This window comes from Leuciscus leuciscus, assembly GCF_965113295.1.
Source record: "Leuciscus leuciscus genome assembly, chromosome: 17".
Classification (NCBI taxonomy): domain Eukaryota; kingdom Metazoa; phylum Chordata; class Actinopteri; order Cypriniformes; family Leuciscidae; genus Leuciscus; species Leuciscus leuciscus.
In genome coordinates, this window is record NC_138741.1 from 5069737 (window position 1) to 5093034 (window position 23298).

Genomic DNA, 23298 nt, shown 5'->3' on the forward strand with positions numbered 1-23298 from the left:
TATAACACCTGGAGAAAAACTTAGATTTCCAATTCATCTCAAAGGCAGTTGTCTGTTGATACATGCAGCCCTGGAAGTGCACAAAATGTATCCTGCCATCTTTACTAGTGAGCACTCATTTCCAGAAGCATTATTTTTATTTATTTTTTTAGCCAAATGCCATGTGGCTTATTTTGCAACTACAAAAATCGAAATCTTTCTATAAACTATCATGAACCTGTATCTCTCAACCTGCAATACACATGCCTGGGAGAGAATCGCTTTTATTAGATAGTGGAAAATGGACAGAAAGCAAAGTGGGAGAGAGACTAGAAGGGTCTACAAGCCATGATTTGAACAATGTGCGACTGCACTACATGTTGGAGCGCTGCCCACATGGCTCTGACAAGAATCATTAGCCGCGTTTCCATTACCCTTCAAATTGTGCAAATTGAAATTGCGAATTGAAAATACGGCCAATGGAAACACGTCAATTTCGCAAAAACTCCCATTTATCTCAAAAAAAGTTGTTACGTTCGCATGAGGTGGTTTTTCAGGCAATTCGCAAAAATTCATATTTCGCAATTGCGCATTTACAGGTCACCTGACGTCGATGACGTGGTGTGTTTGGACAGAGTACGAGATAGAATTCTTTATTAAATTCATAAAAGACAAAAGAATTACAGGAATAATGGATTCTAAACCTCAAATGAATGCCACAATCAAGACCTCGGAGCAGATTTGAGGGAGACACACCCAGAAACACCTCATATGTGCCGCTCACAAGTATAATAAGGGTCGTTCCTTATCATTAATGCTTGGAAACACACATACATCTCCTTCGATTAATAATAGTGGCCAGTGCAGTGGCTGGGATATAGTACATAAACCTACCAATGTCCGTTGCGTCGCGAGAGGAAAAAAAATCAGTTTTAGTTGCATAACATCAGTTAATGGAAACGCCGTCATTTCGCAATAGTTTTTTGTCGACATTTAGAAAAAAATGCAAAAGTTTTGCGCAAATCTGTAATGGAAACGCGCCTAGTGTATTATAATATTATTTAATTTTATCAGACTAGATCTTCTTAATTGGCCATCGGCAGAGAAACAGGCTTTTTGTCAGCACAATGGTGTAGTTAGGATATCTACCAGCAGCGGCTACCTGTCTATTTAACTTTCAGTCACCTGTACTCTTTCAGAAGATGTGTCATAGCGCCCCCTACCGTATAACAGTGAAAACACGGATTGCGGTCAATGGTGGGAAAGAGTTCAAATTGGCATGAAACAGAAGTTGCCATAGTCTTTTCTTCCTTATTGTGATGTATATCTGAAAAGCTTCTCGAACAAGAAAAGATGTAGAATGAGACTTGATTTTGTCCATTAGGATTTGATTGGATGGTTGTGATTTGCTATTGCTGTGATCTCATGTGAGTGACAGGTTGCTCCGCCCTCACGCCACTAAACACGTCAGAGAAGAGAAGAGATGATTCGGAGATAAAGTTATTTTGATTTAAGATTAAGAGGGCATGTTTTTTGTTTTTTTTAAATGATGTGCACATAAATCATTTATAATAATACTGCATTCCACAATTATTATTTTTTTTATTGAAAATTGATTTCATGGTGACTGTAAAGCAGCAAAGCCTTGACCACTTTGTCAGCACTGTTGTTAAATCCTGCATTTAAAAAAAAAAAAAAGTTCTGTGTCGCATTGCATCCTTTATGCTTGTATTCAGTTGTAGTCCTTTAAAAGGTATGGTAAGACAATGCACGCACTGCTTATTAAATGCTTAGCTTATTATTAAGGAGCTAGAACTAACCATACTGTATGTACCATATAAGCATATGTCTTATATACAGAAGAATAAAGAATAAAGAGAAGATTATCTGTTCTGCATAGCAAGCCTATTTCAAAATCTTATCGTCTAACAAAAAGAAGCAAGATAAGTGCTTGCGTTCAAAGGCAGCAAATTAGCTGCGCATGTCCCGCGATCCAACCCTAACTCGCACCCCTCACCCTCCTCTACTCCACCAATTACTGCAGACACATACATTTAATGGATTGTTCATTTTCAATTTTCCTCATGCGTAAGACTTGAAGTCTGAAGGAATTACACAAAATTTGAAATTGAACAATTGTATGCAGATGTGGCTCTGGAATGTAAACGACAATTTAATTCCAATCTTCCACACGAAAGCCATTATACTATCTGTTGCAATGCTGTTAATAATATAATGTCTTGAGAAGATGAAGTTGCAGGAAGAAAACTGTTAATTCAGTAATTATCTGTTAAGCTCCAAAATACTTTTGAAAGTGATCCAACTCAATTTTGCAAATGTAACATGTTCTAAAATGTTTCAGAAATAAGTTCTGGTTCTCGAATCTGATTGGCTGAGAGCCTTTTCTTGCCCTGCGATATTCTACTAATATCACATGGAAACCGTTTCACAATTCATATCAACCCGCTTGTTTCTGCCGGATCTATACTGGCAGCATCAATGGTGGAGGAGCAAACCCACTGTAATTTTACAAATACTACTGTTGTAGTCATGCAATATGGCTCTATATCATCATAGCCGTACTGATATAGAACCATACAGCATTCCTACTTGAGGGATATTGTTCATATATATTATTTATTTACTGTATTTATTTAGTGTGTCCCTCACTGTAAAAAAAAAATATTGTAACTGTAACAGTAAAATACTGTAAACAATGCTACAGTAAAAACCTGATGAATTGTGATGGACTTTGATTCTTCATATGGCTTTCTCTTTACTCCACGTGTTATTATGGTGATTGTCAATATACAGTATGTATTTATTGGATCAGAACTGATTTTAGCCTGATCATGCTTATTCAGCAGAAAAGCCTGTTGAATTCACTGGTTTAGACATGTTTTTTTTTTTGTTTTTTTTTAGTGCAGTTATTTATTTAATTCATTATTTTTATTCTTAGGCCATGGCAGCATAGTCATTTAGAACCCAAATATTTTTTGCATTATTTTGTGAACTGATTAAACCGATTAATTGACAACACAGACTCAAAATGATGATTCATTTATAACTCACATTATGCTACTAGTTGAATCACCAGCAGTGCTCATATAGGCTTCTTATCCCATGAAAGTGCAGCTGTCAGCTATTGCTAGTTGGCAGTCTATTGTAAAAATGGTATGAAATACATTTTGAAACCCAGCATCCCACGAGTTGTTTTATTCCTCATTCTGAACATGCTTTCTGGCTCATGATATACTTTGGGGAATAATGATAGCTTTCAGAGTTGTTATCCCACTCATTCTGTAAAGTTAGACTGATCTACTACCCAACTATTTTGAACCTCCGCAGGGCCATTCTGACTGCACTCGAATTTCGCTGCTCTCTTTGCTCTACAAGTTCTATTTCATGCAACAGTGGCTGGGTACAATGACAGCTCTCTTCAGCGGCAGAGCACACGACTTTATATTAGAAAGACTACCGCCGTGGACGTCACTGGGCGTCTGAGAAAAAAGGTCAGGATGGCATTCCGAGTGAATACCCACAGGTGAGCTAAGCATGAGAGGGGCAATTAGGGAAATAATGCTTTGACAGTGTGTGGATCCACATTCAATGTATTGTAATTAATGCGAACTGCCTCATCGGAGAAGGTTAAATGAACATGACTGATGTTTAAATTGCTCAAGGGTTTGCAGTAGTTTTTATGTAAAACAATAGAAATGAAATGCGGAAGACAATGAAACAGAAGGCTCAGGTTACATTAGCATTTTCTACCACTGAGTTTGACTTCAACATTGCTTCCCCAGCTGTCAGGTTTCCTGTGCTGATAGGACCTCAGTAAGGCTCTGCCTGACTGGCCACACAGCTTTATGGCATTGTGACAAAAGGCACAACACAATTATTGTCCATTACCCAGGCGACTGGGACGGAATGAAAGGGAGCACACCAATGTGGCCCCCTTGATGGATGTGATTCTGCATGCAAATACATTCAGCTTCCCCGGTTCATGTCACACCTTGTGCATTCAGTCTGCGTGATTCATTCTTCCTGCCAGGGTTAAGACACATTTCTCCACTTCTACAGAGGAGTGCAAGGGCAGTAAATGTCACAATTCTAAGCCTTACTACAGTATGTACTGCACAGAGATTACTAAAGTGTCATTAGCTAGTAAATGATCAGGGGTGCTTGCTAAAGCAAACTTGTCACATGCCATCCTATGGACATGAATAGTACCTCAAATTGTGCTATACACTTCTCTAATGCCCTGTTTACACCTGGTATTAAGATGCATTTTTGGTCGATAGGATTACAAGTAGACGAGGGAGATGTTCCCGTTTACGCCTGGTGTTTTAATCTCTTTTGTCCACTTTCAACCACTTCTGTCCTGATATCTTCGAGGGGATGTTCTATGGGTGGGTAAATCTATGTTTTTTTTCAGATCTTTCAATCTAATAGACAAAATAAGCTTGCAAAATTTACATTTACGTTTACGAAGAGGACAGAAAATCACACGGAGAGCAGCAGCTTTTTTTCTGCTCTGATAGTAACAAGACCACACCTAACCCAGTGAGTGTGTGTCAGAAATCTACCCTGGTAAACCAGAGTTCTCGCGAGAGCACAAGTTGAATTTGCTCAGCGAGTTACTCTGGTGTCAAGCCATGGAGCTCATTAAATATGCCCCTCGATCTGAGCTGCTCCAATCACATCGGGTTATCTGATATAGGCGGGCCAGAGGCGAGCTAAACAGATGACGACAGCGTGTGACGTCGAAGTCATCAGTAAACATTGCAAGATGCCTATGGATAAATAGCAGTGGTTTGAAACGGCTTTGGCCGCTACAATGAATGAGTTAGACTTGGCTTTTTCCCAAAAGAGGAACAGAAGACGGCGCTCGAATCGTTCCTTTGCAAGTAGGGTGTTTTTGCTGTTTTGCCGACCGGAAGAGTATAATCTACCAGTTAGCTCCCCTGGTAGCTAAGTGTATGGGGTTTATTGTTGTGATTGGTCGTAGTGTTATCCAATTGCGTGCTGTGAGATTTTCAAATGCATGCTTGGTGCCGCCCCTCGAGCTGGCCGATTTTCATTGATCGACACCAGACCATTAATCTTTTAGATTTAGGTCTGGATTTCCAGGCTATCAGAAATCAGGAATGGTGAAAGAACATTGAAGACGACCAAGCACAAACCAAACTTGAGTCTCCAGCTGACAAAGTTTAAGTCCCGTCTGGCTATCGCGCTTCCCATTATGTTTAAGCATTAGGTCAGTAGACGGTCTTTTGAATGCATTCAACCACATGAGCGTTTTTACGAAAGCAATCCGGTCGAATGTGTTTCGACTATACTGGAAGTAGTCAAAAGTGGACAAGCTAAAAAATGTTTAGACCCCGTCTGAATACACCTGTATTTAGCGTCGTCCACTTGTGATCTGATTGACCAAAACGCATCTTAATACCAGGTGTAAACAGGGCTAAAATGCTTTGAGCTTGTCCACTTTCAACTGCTTCCAGAGGTAGTGGAAAATGAACTCGACCGGATTGCTTTCATAGTGTTAAACGCTCATGTGGTCGAATGCTTTCAAACATCCACAAAAGACCGTCTACTGACCTAATGCTTAACCATTATGGAAAGCACGCAAGCCAGATGGTATTTAAACTCTAAAGACCCAAGTTTGAAGATGATAAACATACCAAGCACAATGTTCTCTCACCATTCCTGATTTCTAACACACACTCCCGGTCCGCCTTGGTTGAAACCGGGTTACCAGGGGAACCGCAATATGACCGAAAGGGCACTTTCCTATAAGCGATCAAAGGGGCAGGGGCTCAGTATGAGTTGTTGTCTTATATTTCTATATGGTTTTACTAAGCAATATCACAAAAGCAAGCGTGCTGTCGTTTTTTTTGTTTGTTTTTTGAAAATCAGCACAATTACAAATGTTATATAATTATATATTGTATACAAAAAAACAAGAAGTTAATATTATGAGTTACTTTTTAGACAATATTGTGTTTTTGCCAATGGAAATAGTTCCAAACAAAGCTGCATCAGAACCGTTGCTTGGCAATGTCTTCGCATCGGGCAAACCTTTCTCACATTTTCCAGATTTATGTCATTTCACAGTTCGAAATCACCACAATCTAGCCTACTTTAAAGACAATGTCTGTAATGACACTAAAGACCTGTTCCTAATGTAGTGTAGGTCTGTTGGAATTTACAGTGTCACAAGGCAGTTCAGATACAAACCGTGGCACTTGTCACAAGTAACATGCAGGGGTGAAAAATTGAGCTGCCATTTCATCTTGGTTATGCTGCAGTCAGAAAACATTCACTAGCTTGATGTTGCTGTCAAGTGCAGAGAGAAAGCAAACAAGTGTGCATTAGATTAATCTGACAGAAGACACTGCATGTTACGTTGCTTCTTTGAAGAGTTTGCAATCTGTTCACAGACAAACATTAAAGAAACAGATGTTTCCCTTCCCTTTAAACTCAACATTTGGAAATGATGGTGCAGAACATCTCAGAACATTCAAAGGCAGGCGGTGTCGAAACTCATCTTGTTATGAAGCCTGCTGGGATGTTGTATGGTTATTTTGGGAGTCTATTTCCCAGAGTAATGTTCCTTGGGTATTTTTACTTTGATGAAATAACAACAATTCATTGCAAAAACTTTGTTTATAACATAATATAGTTAAGCAATATCACTAGAGCAAGAGTGCTCTTTTATCGAATATCAGCACAACAGCAAAATGTTATATTAATTTTATACAACATTTCAACAAACAATAAGTTGATAATAAATTGACAATTTTTAGACACAACATGGTCAGTATTGACTGTTTTTGCTCCATTTGATCAACAAAAGTAGTTCAAAACAAAGCAGAAAAGTTGCATCTCCCAGCAACACACAACAGTGTTTTGTTACTGAATTATTCACTGTTTTTGAATTATGATGAGTCAATGATTCAATGACTCATTCATAAAGTCAGTGTACACTTGGACTGCATCCAAAATCGCAAACTTACCTACTATATAGTAGGCGAAAAACAGTACGGGCCCTATTTAATGATCTAAGTGCATGGTCTAAAGCACACGGCGCAAGTTCAATGAGGGCGTGTCCGAATCCACTTTTGCTAGTTTAACGACGGGAAAAATGGTCGGCGCGCCCAGCGCATGGTCTAAAAGGGTTGTCCCTATTCTCTTAATGGAGTGTAATTTCCCATTCCCTTTAAAAGCCAGTTGCGCTCGCGCCATGGTGGATTCGCTATTTACAGTACATGACGAAATTTGCAAAGAAAAGACTGATCTCCTGAGCGCAAACGGATCTGCTTGTGCGCGAGGTTATTTATTTATTTATTTAATTATTTATTTGGCATGTTTGTGTGCTGCTGTGCATCCCTGTGTGTGTAATAAGCAGAGTGTACGCGCTTGTTGGACCCGCGTATAGGTGCACATTACTAACGTGCTCTTTAAATAACAAAAAAAAGATTGCATCTATTTGCATCTATAAAAACTGATCGATTTCAGTTGCCTCAACACAGCAACGCGCCAACAATGCACCAGAACACACCTCATTTTTCAGACCAGCAGCCCATGGGCGCACAAATGCATTTGCTATTTAAACAACGTGGCGCAGAACGTGAAAATGATATCTGCGTCAGGCTGAAACTAGCAAAAAACACTTGTTAGGGCCCTGTGTGACAAAAGTTGTATGACCGAATTCACAGTTCCCGGATGATCTACTACTTCCTGTGAGATTCTGAAGTGTGCATATAACTCTCCCATGAGGTCAAAATTTCATATTTCTATATTCAAAATGTTATATTTAGAACATTAATCTCATAACATAATTTAATTGTAATTGCTGTGTAAATGCATTTTGATAAGTAGTAAGATGGATCTAATTTAACTGGTAGAACAGCCATAGCGTATAGTGTTAAACAGTATAATTAATGAAAATATGATCAACAATGTGTAATTACAAGATGCAGACTTGAGCACCTGCCCCCCATGTGTCTGTGCATGGCTCCAACAAATATGGACATGTCTATTCCATCTTGTTCCACTTGAGGTCATTTATACACTGTAAAAAATGTAATCATGGGTCTTGTAAATTTTATTAAAAAAATTAAGATGATAATTAAAAATATTGTGTATATTTTATTAAGAAAATTGTGTTTCAGTGTTTTATTTGAAATTATTGAGAATATTTCACTAATAAAACCAAGGATACATTTTTTTTTTAGGGAAACATGTGTCATGTGATGAAAAACCTTTCACATCCAAGTCTAAACGTAGAGATCTTACCCAGGGCTACGTTTGTTTATTTTATTATTATTATTGCAAAACATTACTGTATTCTGTTGCATCTAAAATACTAAACTAATGCTATACCCACTCAATGAGCCCTTTATGTGGCTTGTTTGCAGTTGCATCTTTTCTACTGTTTTCCAGTAGACTAGAAGGTTTAAAAGACTTTGTAGCAAAGTAAAAACTGCATTAAAGATTTTTTAATGTGACTCTGCTAATGATCTTGTCAAGCACTGGGTGGCCCTGGAAAAAAACATTGGTTTGTTAAAAAAACTCCTGTAGGATTTGTGTTTTGTAGTCCTCCTGCTAGCAGAGTTTATTTTAAAATGTGCATTCTTTAACATGAATACAAGAGGTTAAAAATAGATAAAGGCTGCCATGACGCTGTTGCCAGTTCAGAATGCACAGAAAAAAAACAGAGCAAGGCCCTTATTTTGGAAGCTTTGGTATTCAGATGAAGAATCACACAAATGTTGCTACTATTACCGGTAACAGCTTGTTAGGCCACTGTATTTTAAGCATGAAGCACACACATCTTTTAGTGACAGACATGCCACCACAAACGAGCTGAGGTTTGATAGGACATCTTCCACATTGAACATAGAAATAGATTGGGGAGCTCTATTTAAAAGGTCTACAAACATATAGCTAAAGAGGAAGAATGGACGGATGAATTAACTGTTGTCACAGTACACTAGTTTGGCAGAGTCTATGTAAACGACAGTGTTCTGTGGGGAATCTCTGATGCTCAACCGCAGGTGGCCACACAGCACATGTTCTTCCTTTCATGTGCTAATATTTTGTTAGAAAAACTGTGGGAGCTTTGTCAGTGATCCATTGGTCAACATTATGATGAGTAGCAAATGTGTGAGGTACATACACTGTAGGGTGCTTTCACTGCATAGAGCCTATGAAGTACTGAAGTGAACAAATACACTTGACAACTAATGTGTTCATGATGTTTCAGCATTGGAAATGTACTGTACATGATTCAGTGAGGGGAACAGGCACATTTATAATACAATTTTAAAGAGACCATGTCTCATTAAGCACATGGATAAGCAATGCAAAGTAAATTTTGCTCTAATTTAAAGGACAAGTTCGGTATTTTACACTTAAAGCCCTGTTTACAGACCGTTTCTGATGAAATAGAATGGTTAAGATAAAAATTTGGACACATGCTGCTGTCCCAAGAATTTTAGGTTCCCTTTCAGTCGCTCACGTTCGACGTAACGTCGACGTGACGACGTAATTGGGATCACTTCAGGGAGCCCTATCAACTTCGAGTGTCTACAGAACGAGCCAATGAACGTTGGCGTGCGTGAGTCGCATCACGCGCCCCCGCCCCGCAGCGCGGCTATAAACAGGAAGCGGGCGCACGCACACATTGTCTTTCACTTCGGAGCCGAGCTTTTGCTTTCACTTCCGAACTCTACAGGAAAAGACTGCCTTTGAGAACGAGAAGAGGACTCTCCTTGTGTTGGTGTGACGGCGCGATCAGCGGTGGCCGCGAGCATTGCAGCTCACAACTGCTGTTTTCACAGCACTATTGTTCTGTGTCTGTGTGTGTGTGTGTCGGTTCGGTGGGCGTTTCCCTGTGTGTTCATTCACACCGCGGCTACCCCTGGGTGCCTCAGCACTGAGAGAGTTATTTTTCTATTTTTTTGTTTTCACTAAAAGAGCAACACAAGCGTGACCCTGCGTCTTTTTCAAGATGTCATTCCGCTTGTGCGTTTCTGGATGCCGTCGTACCCTGGCGCCAGCAGATGGCCACAATAGTTGCATCTCGTGTTTGGGCATTCAACACGCTGAGGCAGCTTTTGTGGATAGTTCATGTTCCCATCAGCGCTTAGATCGAGACTCGCTTACCTCAAGGGAGGTGCAGTCCCCTCGCCTATGCCCCGATCTAGCGTTTATTCTGCCCCGCAGAATAGACCTACTTCGGTGCATGACCAGGGTGATCTGAGGATTACCGTGAGGGCTTCCCCGTCGAGTCAACCTCCGCGGGCCCCTCACGCCTCACAAGCGCTGTTGCCATTGGGGCCCCTTAGTGAACGTCTTGGTCCTTCTCCGGAACGACCAACCGTTTCCTTTGGGGCTCCAGCTGACGATCAGATGTCGATCGCAGCATCGGAGGGGGAGCTTCAGTCCTCTGGAGATGACGACTCGGCTGCGTTGCCCCCTTCGGGGCGTGTAGCGTTGTCTGAGACCGATCCAGAATGGGCGGCTATGCTTTGCCGGGCCGCCGAGAAGGTTGGGCTTGCGTGGAACCCTCCACCACGTCCCGAACCTTCTCGGTTGGATGATTGGTTTCTCGGGGTGGGCCGTGCTGGTTCTCAGTGCGCCGCCCCGGTACCTTTCTTTCCGGAGGTGCATGAGGAGCTTTCTAGGACGTGGAAGGCACCGTATAGTGCCCGAAGCCGTTCTAGTGGCTCCTCCCCCCTCGCCACCCTCGACGGCGGGGCAGCTAAGGGGTATGTGGATATCCCCCCAGTGGAGCGGGCCGTCGCGATGCAACTGTGTCCGGCGTCCGCTTCCTCTTGGCGGGGTAATCCACGCCTCCCGTCCAAGGCCTGTAAGTTTTCGTCCGGTCTAACGGCAAAGGCTTACAAGGCCTGTGGACAGGCTGCTTCCGCCCTCCATGCCATGGCGCTCTTGCAGGTCCACCAGGCCCAGGCGCTCATGGACATGAACGAGGGTGGTTCTGACCCAGAGCTCCTCCGGGAGCTCCGTGTGGCAACCGACCTCGCCCTCCGGGCGACGAAGGAAACCGCACGTTCAGTCGGTCAGGCGATGTCCACCTTGGTGGTCCAGGAGCGCCACCTTTGGCTCAACCTGGCGGATATGAGGGACACCGATAAATATCGGTTCCTGGATGCCCCTCTTTCCCAGGTTGGGTTGTTCGGCGACGCGGTCGAGAGCTTTGCCCAGCAGTTCTCGGCCGCACAGAAGCAGACGGAGGCCATCCGGCACATCCTGCCCCGGCGGACCGCTGCTGCTCCCACCCGTCCGCCGGCCGCAGACCCTCCGTCTACTCGTCGCCGAGGTCGGCCTTCTGCGGTGTCCTCCGCTCCCGCTAAGCCCCAGCAGCAGCAGCAACCATCCAGGCCTCAGCGTGGAGCAAGCCGTAGGAAGCCGACCCCGCCCGTCCAGGCCGCTGCCAAACCAGGAGGCAAGCGACGGTGCAAACGACCCTGAGACGGGCGGCCCGGAGGTGGATCAAGTTGCTCTTCAGGAGATGGCGAAGGCGCCACTCCTTCCCCCGGTGGAGGGCCGGGCGGAGAATCTTTTGTTTCCTTTCCTTTTTGTTCCGCCACTGACCCACGGGTACCCACGTTTTCAAAAAAAGAGCAATTTCTGAAACCTCTGGGCCCCAAGAGGGCGCGCTTGGCAGTCGACGACGCCGCCATGCCTTGTCACTCCCGAGCCCCTCTTTCATCGCCAGCGAGCAGCAGTGGCTGTGTTCTGGACGTACTGACGCCTCCGCTCACTCACTCTGCCCTTCGACGGAAGCAGGTATGTGCTGCACCACACACTCAGACCCCACTTCGGGCCGCTGTGCTGTCCGAGTCGGGTCCCTGCATTCCGCCGCGCTGCCCCACCCCGGGTACGTCTGTGGTACCGTTGGTCCCGCTTGCTCGGTCTCTGGGAGCCTGGTTAATGCTTCCCAACCCGTCTCGCTGGCTCATCCGTACCATCAGACTCGGCTATGCGATTCAGTTCGCCCGGCGTCCCCCTGCTTTCAAGGGCATTCTGTTCACCCGTGTTTTGGCGGACAATGCCCCTGTACTCAGGTCAGAGATCGCAGTCCTACTGGCGAAGGACGCGATCGAGCCGGTCCCTCCAGCCGATATGAAGACCGGCTTCTACAGCCCGTACTTCATTGTACCTAAGAAAGGTGGTGGGATACGACCAATCTTGGACCTGCGCGTCCTGAATCGGTCCCTTCACAGGCTACCGTTCAAGATGCTTACGCAGAAACGCATTTTAAAAATCCTGTCCTGTAAGACAGTACTCCTGGTTGCATTGGCTTCTATCAAGAGGGTAGGGGACCTGCATGCATTTTCGGTCGACGAATCGTGCCTAGAATTCGGCCCGGATAACTCTCACGTGATCCTGAGACCCCGGCCCGGATACGTGCCCAAGGTTCCTACCACTCCCTTCCGGGACCAGGTAGTGAACCTGCAAGCGGTGCCTTCGGAGGAGGCAGACCCAGCCCTGGCTTTTCTCTGTCCCGTTCGCGCTCTGAGTCTGTACGTGGACAGAACGCAAAGCCTCAGGACCTCAGATAAGCTCTTCGTCTGTTACGGAGGCCAGCAGAAGGGGACGGCTGTCTCCAAGCAGAGGATGGCCCACTGGATAGTGGATGCCATCGCCTTGGCTTACGAAGCCCAAGGCGTGCCCTGCCCGCCCGGGTTGAAAGCCCACTCCACTAGGGGTGTCGCTTCTTCCTGGGCGCTGGCACACGGCGCCTCGCTGACAGACATCTGTAGAGCTGCGGGCTGGGCGACACCTAACACGTTCGCTAGGTTTTATAGCCTACATGTAGACTCGGTTTCTTCCTGTGTGCTCGCTTCATCAAGCCGGTAACACCGAAGTTCCCGCTCTAGTGTCGCCAGGCCTAGTGCTCGTATGCTTGTTTAACTTGTGCTAGGCTGGGTTCCATATGTGGTGATCCCCGCGGCGATCCCATATGTGTATTCTTCCACGACCAGCTCCCTGCGGTGAGCCCGTGTCTTCCCTCGGCAGAGTCTGCTCTGCCGTCACTGTCGGTGTAGTCTCCCCCTTCGGGTGGAGCCACCCCAGTGACATTCCATATGTCGCACTGCCCCTTCGGCCAGTCCATATGTGTATTCTCCACATGCTACCTCCCTTTGGGCAGGATGTGCTCCGCAGCGTCCTTTCCCCTGGAAAGGTACGCTTTCCCCAAGAGTTCCACTGTGTGGGGTATAATGGAACAGCAGTTGAACTCCCTCTACGCAGGTCTTCCGCCCCGGCAGTTGGGGGTCTGAGAGTCTTGCGTAGGGCGCTGGATGTGGCAGCAACCGTGGCGTTTTCCATGGGATCCCAATTACGTCGTGTAATTCTCGGGACAGCAGCATGTGTCCAAATTTTAATCTTAACCGTTCTATTTCATCAGAAACAATCTGTAAACAGGGCTTTAAGTGTAAAATACCGAACTTGTCCTTTAATATAATATTTAGTGTTTTTTTTTTTTGTTGTTGTTGTTTTATCTTATAGGTTTATGTAGTAAATGAGAATCAGTATAATTAATTAAAGTGGTTGGCTGAATGGGCTTTTAATAAAACTTGACTGCCTATGCAGTAAAAAGGTTGAAAAAATAAAAAATAAAATCAGTTGTACCTGTCTAGAGAAGATGTCTCAGGTATCCGGTTCCCTGAGAAGGAACCAAGACACACTATGGGAATACAGACAATTAGAATCTGGGGATTCCAGGGAAATCTTAAGAATTATTGAATAAATAGAGATACGAAAGATATAAGGAATGAAAAAAGTAATGGTAGGTATACAAATAAAATAAATACCCACATTGGGAATGAGAGTACTTCTGGAGTAAAATGCATCATACTCAAGTTTTTCTTTTGTATATACAGTATATATATATATATATATATGTATGTATATATATGTATGTATATATATATAAGGATGTAATACAAGGATGTAATAATATATATAAGGATATATACAAATGTAAGGAAATGTTGTAATTACTGTAATAAAAAAAAATTAAAAAAAAAATATATATATAAAAAAGAAAATAATCTGTGATGTAGGTGCCCTTTTACGTTCTCACTGACACGTTACATTACGTCACTTAACCTCAGAGTCAAATACCGCCTTGCTTTAGTAGGAAATACCTCTTAGCAAACTTTAGTCACAATGGTGTCGACTTGTATCGTTCCCGAATGTAACAATTCAAACGTTTAGCAGAAGTGAGTTCGTTTCGGTTTCCAGTGAAGCATCCAGTGTGTTGTAGGCAGCGGCTAAAGGCTGCAAAGAATTGTAGATAACACTTTGATTGCAAAACTGATAAACCTCTGTGTTTCTAGTCAATACTTAAAACTGGATGACTATGAACACTGGCCAAATGGTGTGTGAAAAAAAAAACAAAAAAAAAACTGCTGTTCTCTCAGTTCTGCCCAACCCCCGAAGCAAATCGCTGTCATGTACAGGTAAGAAAGCTGTTGCCATGGTGTTCCAATTTTACCATAATGCTGCCAAGGCCATTTTATGAAAGCTTATAATGTGCATGTGATCCAAGTTGCTGACTGTTGTTACACTTCTCCAATGATAGACACGGTGATCTCAACTTGATATCAACAGACCAAATGTAGCCCCCAATCCACTGATATGCACAACACTGGTTTTGATGGGAAATCGGGCTAAGTAACAAAGACATTATTGACTTTCTGACAATTTACTTCCTTTTACATTGTCATGTTTTCTGAATGCTGAGTATTACATCAAAACCAGTTGAGCAGTCTGTCACAATCCTCATCCACATGATTGTCTTCCCCTATATGAACTCCCCTTCTCTCTGGCCCAATCTCTGTCTGTGTTAAGGCAAGAACTGCTGCAGCTTCCTAATTTAGGAAGTTTTGTGCCCTATTTGCAGATTGTTATTTTCCTGTGCTGACATTTGGCTTTTGAAAGCAAAAAAATTGCTACGACACCATTTTCATTGTTTTTAGTTGCTTTATTTTGCCTTGTTGTGAAAAACATCCGACATCCTGCAGCCCGAAATCATTCAAATGGAAGTCCATGGCCTTTGGATATAGGAAGACAGGAGGCGGGTAGGTGGGAAAAATAAAATGTCACTCACGTCTCGATCTTCAAAAGTCATCATAATAATCTTGGCCGCACATTGTTGCTTTGAGCAGCTCAGGCTCTTTGTCAAACATATTGAGGAATGTAATTCTTGGAGGATTTGTGGCAAATCGCTTCTGCCAGTTTATGCAGAATGAAAGAATACAAAGCACAAGTTGCTCACACAAAACAGGGAGACAGTAGCAGATAGAGAAGAAAAAAAGAGAGAAAATACTGTCTTGCATTCACAACAAGTGGCGGGTGTCACAAAGGCAAGATGGCTCAGCCGAACATTTGCAGTCACAGTCGTTTCGTTTGACAGCTCTTTCCCTCTCCAAACCAGACCAGCAGCTCCGCTGTGACCATTCATCCACTCTGAGTTCCTGTTATGTAATTCTTAAAAACCCAGCTGAGGACTTATTCCTGTCTCCACTTCATTTAGTTTTGTTCTGGAGTGAACGAGCAGTAACTAAAGCTATCGTTGCCGATTGCTGGGTAACGCCGTAATCCCCGGCAATTAGAGACGTATGATTCAGCTTCAAAAGACTAATTTCCCCCCACCACAAATAAGATCCTTGATGACATTTAATGCACTTATAATTTGCTTTGAAATTGCCCTTTCAAGCCGACACGCACGTAAAGGCGGCTTATCGATTACTACTTAACGGGAAGCTGATCTGCAGTTAAAATGGGCAATTAAATGGCTGGTAATTATATATTGATTGAAAGCTGCGGCATTTGTCAAAGGCCGGGTGTGTAACCCATGCCGATGTGGAGGTAGGTATGGAGGGCGAGCAGGAAGGCAGCCTATACCTCCAGCTTTGGGATTTCCTCCAAGCCATGATGAAACCTAGTTATGACCTTTCTGATTTTGTTTTCATCACCTAGCTCCTCTGAGAATCTCATTGGTCTGATTACCTCTTTCTTCCACCTTTTAGATGGTGAGGCAGCAGAACTGAAGACAGCAGGATTTGAGCAGGCTCTGTAATGGCACCTCTTGGGTGGATGTATTGATTAATCAGCATTTTGCAGCCAGATACCGGAGTGTGTGTTGGGATCAAACCTCGCTGGCCAGTTAATTAGCAGCAAAGATTTTCTTTCTATGATGGAAGACAGAAGAGAAAGGAAGGGAACATGTTTGCAATAGTAATGTAAGCCTGGAAAACAAGCTAAAACGTGTTTTACGATGGGGGGTTATTCGAATACCAATCATGTAAGAACACAAGTTGTGTCTCCATGTGTTATTCCGCACTCCCGCTCTTGCTCGGTCACCGTGATTTTGCCAAGTAAGATATGTTCCTGGATCAACATATTTAGTTGATCCTTGAACAACGTTCCCGTCCACAAAATTGATCCCTTCCCCTAAACCTAACCCTACCCATAACTTATCCCTAACATCAGAGGTGATAGGTGAAGAACACTGATGTAGAAGCACCTAACCCTAAATGTAAGCCTAATCTTGACATAAACTATAAACTTGTCCCTCAAATCTGATTGGTTGATTGGAATGTTCAACAAAGATGTAGATCCAGGAACATTATGTACTTGGTGAAATCACATTCACCGCTCTTGCTCACCATCTGAAAATCTCATAATTCCATATATACATTAAAATGAGGCTTACAGTCCTTATAAGGCTTAATACAGTCTTTTTTTCCTGCGAATGCTGTAAGGTAATGGAGTAGTCACATAGTGTTAAATGTGTTTGCCTGTATGTGGTCTTTTAAGTTCCACAGTGATACTAATAGGATTGGCTAGTGCCTCCGCTGGGACGGCTGATAAGACTGCATTACTCACCTCACACCCTGCCAACAGCGGTGGAGGACGTGCCCCTATATGCTTTCATCCTTACAAAGGGAAACATGATATCATTTTGGTTTATTATTTTTTGTGTGTTTTGGAACATTTTAAAATGCCAAACTCTCAAAGGCATGCACATACTGTATGCCTAAATGGCTGTAAATTAATTCATTTTCTTATTTTATTAACAAAAACTATTTCCAAACACCTGTTTTAGATGCCTTTTTTTAATCTGCCAATAAAAGTTGCAGGTATGCAAAGAATTTATATCTGGAGTTAAAACGGGTAAATTTAGTGGATACAGTATGTGCCTGTCTCTGTTTCTGAGAGGAATAAACAGTTAAACAGCTGCTGATACTGTCCAGAAGAGACTTCATGAACCACATAAGTCTATGTGTTAATTATAAACATATACATTAATTTCTGTAAAGCTAAAACAATGTGTATTGTGAAAAGTGCTGCACAAATTGACTTGTTCATTTGTCTCTGTGTGTCTAGACTGCAGGGTGATTGGTTTTGGAGGTTCGTCTTGGAATAAAATAAATGTACTCAGTGTTGTCTACTGCTGATTGTTTAGTCTTCAAATTCTGCTGGCTTTTGTCTAATTTTGTTCCATTTTATTTCTTTTTTGCATCAAAAGAGCTCAGATAATGTTTAATGCGGCCTCCAAGAAGAGCCATAAATATTGTAATTATGAGTTAAGAGAGAGCATGCACAAACAGACGCACGCACACACGCACACACACACGCGCACACACACACACACACACACACACACACACACACACACGCACACACACACACACACACACACACACACGCACACACACACACACACACAGTCACACACACACACACACACACACACACACACACACACACACACACACACACACACACACACACACACACACACACACACACACACACACACACACACACGTTGAGTTTCCATGTTTTAATCTGACTTTCAATAGACAATGATTTGTATACTGTACAAATTCTATATTCTATCCAGTATATACATATATATCCCTAAAAACAACCCTCACAGAAAACTTTCTGCATTTCATTCGGGTTTTACTATGTTTGTGCTGTGGGGACATATGGTTTCCCCGGAAAACACACACGTTTACTAAGCCACACAATAATCCTAACCTATAACATAGAACTTTGTGTTTTTACACTGTAACAAACATATTTACCAGTAGGAAACATAAACGATGATGGAAGGCAACTCTAGAGCAGATTGTATCGATTGACTTTGCTAGTTTATTAAATTTCAGTGCTGTATTTCAATAATATTGAGATGTTCACTATGACCGGCGTCAAGCTAATGAGTCTTTACTCACCCTTCCTGGCTGGCTTTATGCAACTTCATATTGACCTGAAATCATGCAGAAATAAATCACATGGGATGTTGTAGAAATATATGTTGTATAAAAGTAATGTTATGCATCACATATGGTACAACACACAGATTTTTCCATTGATTACTGTTTATTTGTAGTGATTACGCTTCAGATGTGTGAGCTTCATGGGTGTTGAAGACAGAGTGTTCTGTTTGGCCTATAGAGATATAATGATTGATTTAATGATTAGCTTACTTTGAATGCCAATGGCAGAACAATAACTACCTTTTAGCTGTTTAGTTGCTTCACAAAGATAAAAATGATGGCATTAGACTTGCCATTTAGCTTCTGGCCGTGTTGGCACAGGTGCATATAATTATTATTATTTTTATTTCCTCTCTCTTTCTCTCTGATTAATCTGAAAAGGTTTAGCTGAGTTCTAAGCATATTTCTGCCATGCATTGAAATCTACATCTTTTCAGTCTATCTACATAAAATAAAGCATTATACAAATAAAACAATACACAAATCTTTCCATTTGGCTCCAGCATGCATTTATTAAAATAATTCTAACCCATAAAATATAGAATGTTATAGGAATATGATGTTTCTTTGTAACATAATTCTGTACCTTTCCTCAAAAAACAAGGTGGTTTATGTGTGTATAATCCTTGTGTTTTTGCACTTGGGTGGTGGCCGGTGCTCATCTATGCCCGCTGTGAAATTTTCAAGAAACTTCAGCTGCAACTACATATAACTGTTTACAGACTTAAGCAGATATCTGGATACCGTCAGCCACATCAAATGTTTATTTTGTAAATGAAAAGATGGAAACGAGATGTAAAGAAATTCAAAGTTAACTTCTTGAATTGAGCTGATTGGATGAAAAAAACAAAAACAACGAGGTGTAAGCACCCTAGGTTGATCTATTAATTTAAGGTCCGTTTACACAACACCATTTTCAACTAAAAACAGTCATGTATGCATGTTGGGCGTTCATTACAGTTTTTTTTTTCGATTGCTAAATGACAGTGAGCACAACTGGAGCTACATGTGCAAAACTCTAACTACAGTCTGCACTACCAACAGTCACCTGAGCTAAACAGTTCACATCACCTGCAAAACTCACTCCAAGCAACACAACTCTTAACACATGGCTCAAATCAGGCTCAGTGCAGCCAAACACTACACACAACCCTCACTGAGATAACACACACTGTCACTCAGAACACACTGAGAGGAAACACACTACACACAACCCTCACTGAGATAACACACACTGTCACTCAGAACCATGGGCGTCGGAAGCAAAAAAAAAGTGGGTGGGTCCTCCCCCAGAAAAATGTTACTTACACCATTTCATGTATTCTGATGCCTTTTAATTAAACAAGTAAACTAAACTCGCATCCACGTCGTGCATTACATGCACAGCTATCCGTGGATTAACCTGCTGATACCATGGTAATTTGCCAGCATTGACAACTTAAAGCTGTTATTGATGTTTGCAACGCAATATTTGACTGGAAGAGTACAACGGGCGTTTTTTTCGTCAGTTGCGGCTCGTTGAGAAATATAATGTAGCTATTTCAGCGGAAATGGAGTTTAATTCATTAGGGCATTCCTCAAGTGGAATGGATTTGACTGACGACGCTCTGAAAAGCGAACAGCTATGCGCTGAATGTAAAAGTAAGCGGGTCCAATATCATTGGTCTTAAAAAGTGGGTGGGTCTTGTCCCACCCATATACAATGGTTCCGACGCCCATGCTCAGAACACACTGAGAGGAAAAACACTAGCATCAAACACCAATACAGAAAATACTAACTTTTCATCTTTACAGTTTGAACAATTTCAGTGACTTCATACAAAGTAATGTTTTCTTCAAAGAAAAGAGTGACATTCTTTCACATGATTTATTTAAATTTTTAGAACATAACAATTCTTTACAGTTTTTTACAATCGCTATGACAGATTTTTCAATACATTTAACAAGTTTCCTAAACTCTTAACGCACCAACACACCTAAAACACACAATTGGCAAAACGGTTAATTTCATGCTCAAAATCACACATTGTAAACTAAACTCCAAATCTAATTTTCAAAATACAATAATACACTAACACAATATACTATGTCTACCAAAACACTGCAAACATGTTTCAAAATCAAATAATTATTCAAAACACTAACACATGTTCTCTTCCAACAGGAACATTTAGTCAATCATAACACAATGACAAAAAGAACACTATCATCAGCTGAAATTACAGAAACTGCATTATTTTATGTGACAGGTCTGCCCTTATACAATGGACAGTACAGTTTATTGTATTGATCAGAGATTGTGTTTTGCACTGTAGTTTCTTTTGAAGCCTCTCTACATTTTTGTTTTGTTGGGTTTAGTAAATGCATGCATTTTGTCACAAAAAATGAATGACCATCTCAGAGTAGCTTTATAGAATGTACAGTTACAGTTCTAAAAAAAAGACAGAGACAGAATTGCTGCAGTAAAGACTTTATTTGCAAAAGGACATTACTGCAAGATATACAAACAGAAAAAGCACCGGAATAATAATAAAAAAAAACAAAGTAAACTTCTAATCTGCCCGGTCTTCTGCATTTGGCCACATGTTCTCATCCACATCACACCTGATATCTTCTCTGGCAAGGCATCGTGGGAAGAATCTTTTTGCATGCCTTATCCACCCCTGGCAGTGTTCAGCTGTGATGTCTTGGCATGCAGCATCCATTGCATCCAGGAGGGACATTTGGTCATGTGGGCGATGGTCAAAAACCTTCCATCTCCAGGATGAGAAAAACTCCTCAATGGGGTTGAGGAAAGGGGAGTAAGGAGCAAGGAAAAGGGACACCATCCTAGGATGGGCGTCAAACCATGCTGTGACTGCACGGGAATGGTGGAATGCCACATTGTCCCATGTGATCACGTATATTGGCAAGTGGTCTCCCACCTGTCCCCTTTCTACCTCTGGCACCAATCTTTCGTGCAGGTCTTCTAAAAATAGGAGAAGGCGGTCGGTGTTGTAGGGGCCAATCTCACATTTATGCAGGAGTGCACCATTGTTGGAGATTGCGGCACACATGGTGATGTTGGCTCCTCTCTGGCCCGGCACGGTAACTGTGGCCCTTTTGCCAATTATGTTTCTCCCACGGCGACGCCTTTTCGCCAAGTTGAAGCCAGCCTCGTCAACATAGATAATTTCATGTGGGACTTGATTGGCCTCCAACTCCATGACTCTCTGAAAGTAATTAGACACAGTGTATGTACATGCTGTGCTGTACTGTATATCTACTGTATGTCCTAATGTACTCCAGGTTTATAGAGTAGTTTACTGCAAAACACACTGTATAGTACAGTAATGACTGTATTGCATAACCTTACCTGGACGTATTGGTGACGGAGTTCTTTGATGCGCTCACTGTTCCTTTCAAAAGGAACTTTGTATAGTTGTTTCATTCGGACTCTGTGTTTAGCTAGAGTCCGAGAAATGGATGTTATGCTGATTGCTGCAATGTTCCCAAAGACAAGGTTGTCCTCTACAACTCTGGACTGAATGTCCTTCAGTTTTATTTCATTGTCAGCAATCACCATGTTGACAATAGCAAGTTCCTGTTCTTCATTCAGGAGCTTTCCTCTGCCCCCTGAGGGAGGTAGACGTTGAATCCTTAGAGGAACAAAATACAGTTACATATTAGAGACCGGAGGCATACAGTCACTCTAATACTGTAAATGGTAATATTACAGTATTTACAGTACACTTTGCTGTAGGAGAAGCAATATCCTACCTGTTGGTTTCTCTGAAAATACGGACAATGGATGCCACTGTGTCCCGGCTGAGATTTGGTTGTACTCGTTCACCAGCCTCTCTATATGATAGCCCATGGTTTATGACATGGTCAATGATAGTTGCTCTTATTTGATCAGTTACCCTAGCTCTGGTCCTTCTTTGAGCGCCACCACGTATTCTAACTCCTCTCCCTCTCCCTCGCCCCACTCCTCTGTCTCGTCCTTGTCCTCGCCCCACTCCTCTCCCTTGTCCTTGCCCCACTCCTCTCCCTGGTCCTTGTCCTTGCCCTTGCCCCACTCCTCTCCCTTGCCCTTGTCCTTGCCCCACTCCTCTCCCTTGCCCTTGTCCTTGCCCCACTCCTCTCCCTTGCCCTTGTCCTTGCCCCACTCCTCTCCCTTGTCCTGGTACTCGTCTTCCTCTCCCTCTTGCAGGCATTCTTTCTTTCTTTCTTTCTTTCTTTCTTTCTTTCTTTCTTTCTTTCTTTGTGTTGCTCTATATTGTTTCTTTTCCACACAAGATCAGCCCAAAGAGTCCTCTTTTAGAACATATGATCATGTGATTGAAAGAACCTCAACACCTGAGTGTGCTTCCTAGATGGGAATCAGCTGTGATTTATATATTTGCATAACTTCAATAAGCTGTTTCTCATTAGCAATGGAATAAAATACAGGGAATATATTTGTGTTTCAATTCACAATATGAACAGCTGTTTACCTTGACTTTAGCCTGTAAGGTTAGGTTTAGAACATGGTGTTATCTGTTCTGACATAGAGTGTTAAATCATTGGTAAATTTGGCAGTAAAAATCCATTGTTTTGGTCTTGTTTGAGCTTGTGTGTAAAAGAAGTTCAAGCATTTTAAATTTGTGTTAATTGTATGCATTTTGTGTTAAAGCAACAAGAAATGTGTTAATAGTATAGCTTACACAGGCGGATGTAGTGCTAACTGTGTTAAGAGTTTTGGAAAATTGTTAAAAGTATTGAAAAATCTGTCATAGCAATCGTAAAAAACTGTAAGGTAAATGAACATTAGCAGTTTGCTTCAATAGTCTGTAGTAATTTACGGAATTACAGTAATGAGAAAAAAAGGTTGAAACTAAAAGTACATACTGTAATTCCAACAAATAATTGAGGGGCTAATCCTGCCTCTCTCGAGCATCAGGCCACAGTGTTTTAAAGGCACAAGGCTGAAATCTATTCTGTTTTCAATGTGTGGTTCACAGTTTTG

General features: G+C 42.2%; 2 protein-coding genes across 2 annotated transcripts in view; one reads left to right on the top strand and one right to left on the bottom strand.

Moving 5' to 3' along the window:
• LOC309479643 (uncharacterized protein) overlaps positions 1–12050 on the top strand; it is a 43257-nt gene extending 31207 nt beyond the window's left edge. The window contains exon 2 of the mRNA XM_082143826.1: positions 9486–12050. Coding sequence (XP_081999952.1) covers positions 10117–11481 — 1365 coding nt within the window. The 5' untranslated portion in view covers positions 9486–10116 and the 3' untranslated portion in view covers positions 11482–12050. The remainder of the gene's footprint in view (positions 1–9485) is intronic.
• Positions 12051–20208: 8158 nt separating this feature from the next.
• LOC309478969 (uncharacterized protein) lies at positions 20209–22507 on the bottom strand (the record flags this gene model as incomplete). The annotated part of the gene is made up of 3 exons (XM_082142815.1): positions 20209–21523; positions 21667–21949; positions 22071–22507. The coding sequence occupies 3 exons, from the start codon at positions 22505–22507 to the stop codon at positions 20864–20866; spliced, it is 1380 nt and encodes a 459-aa protein (XP_081998941.1). The 3' UTR covers positions 20209–20863.
• Between the last annotated feature and the right edge of the window lie 791 nt (positions 22508–23298).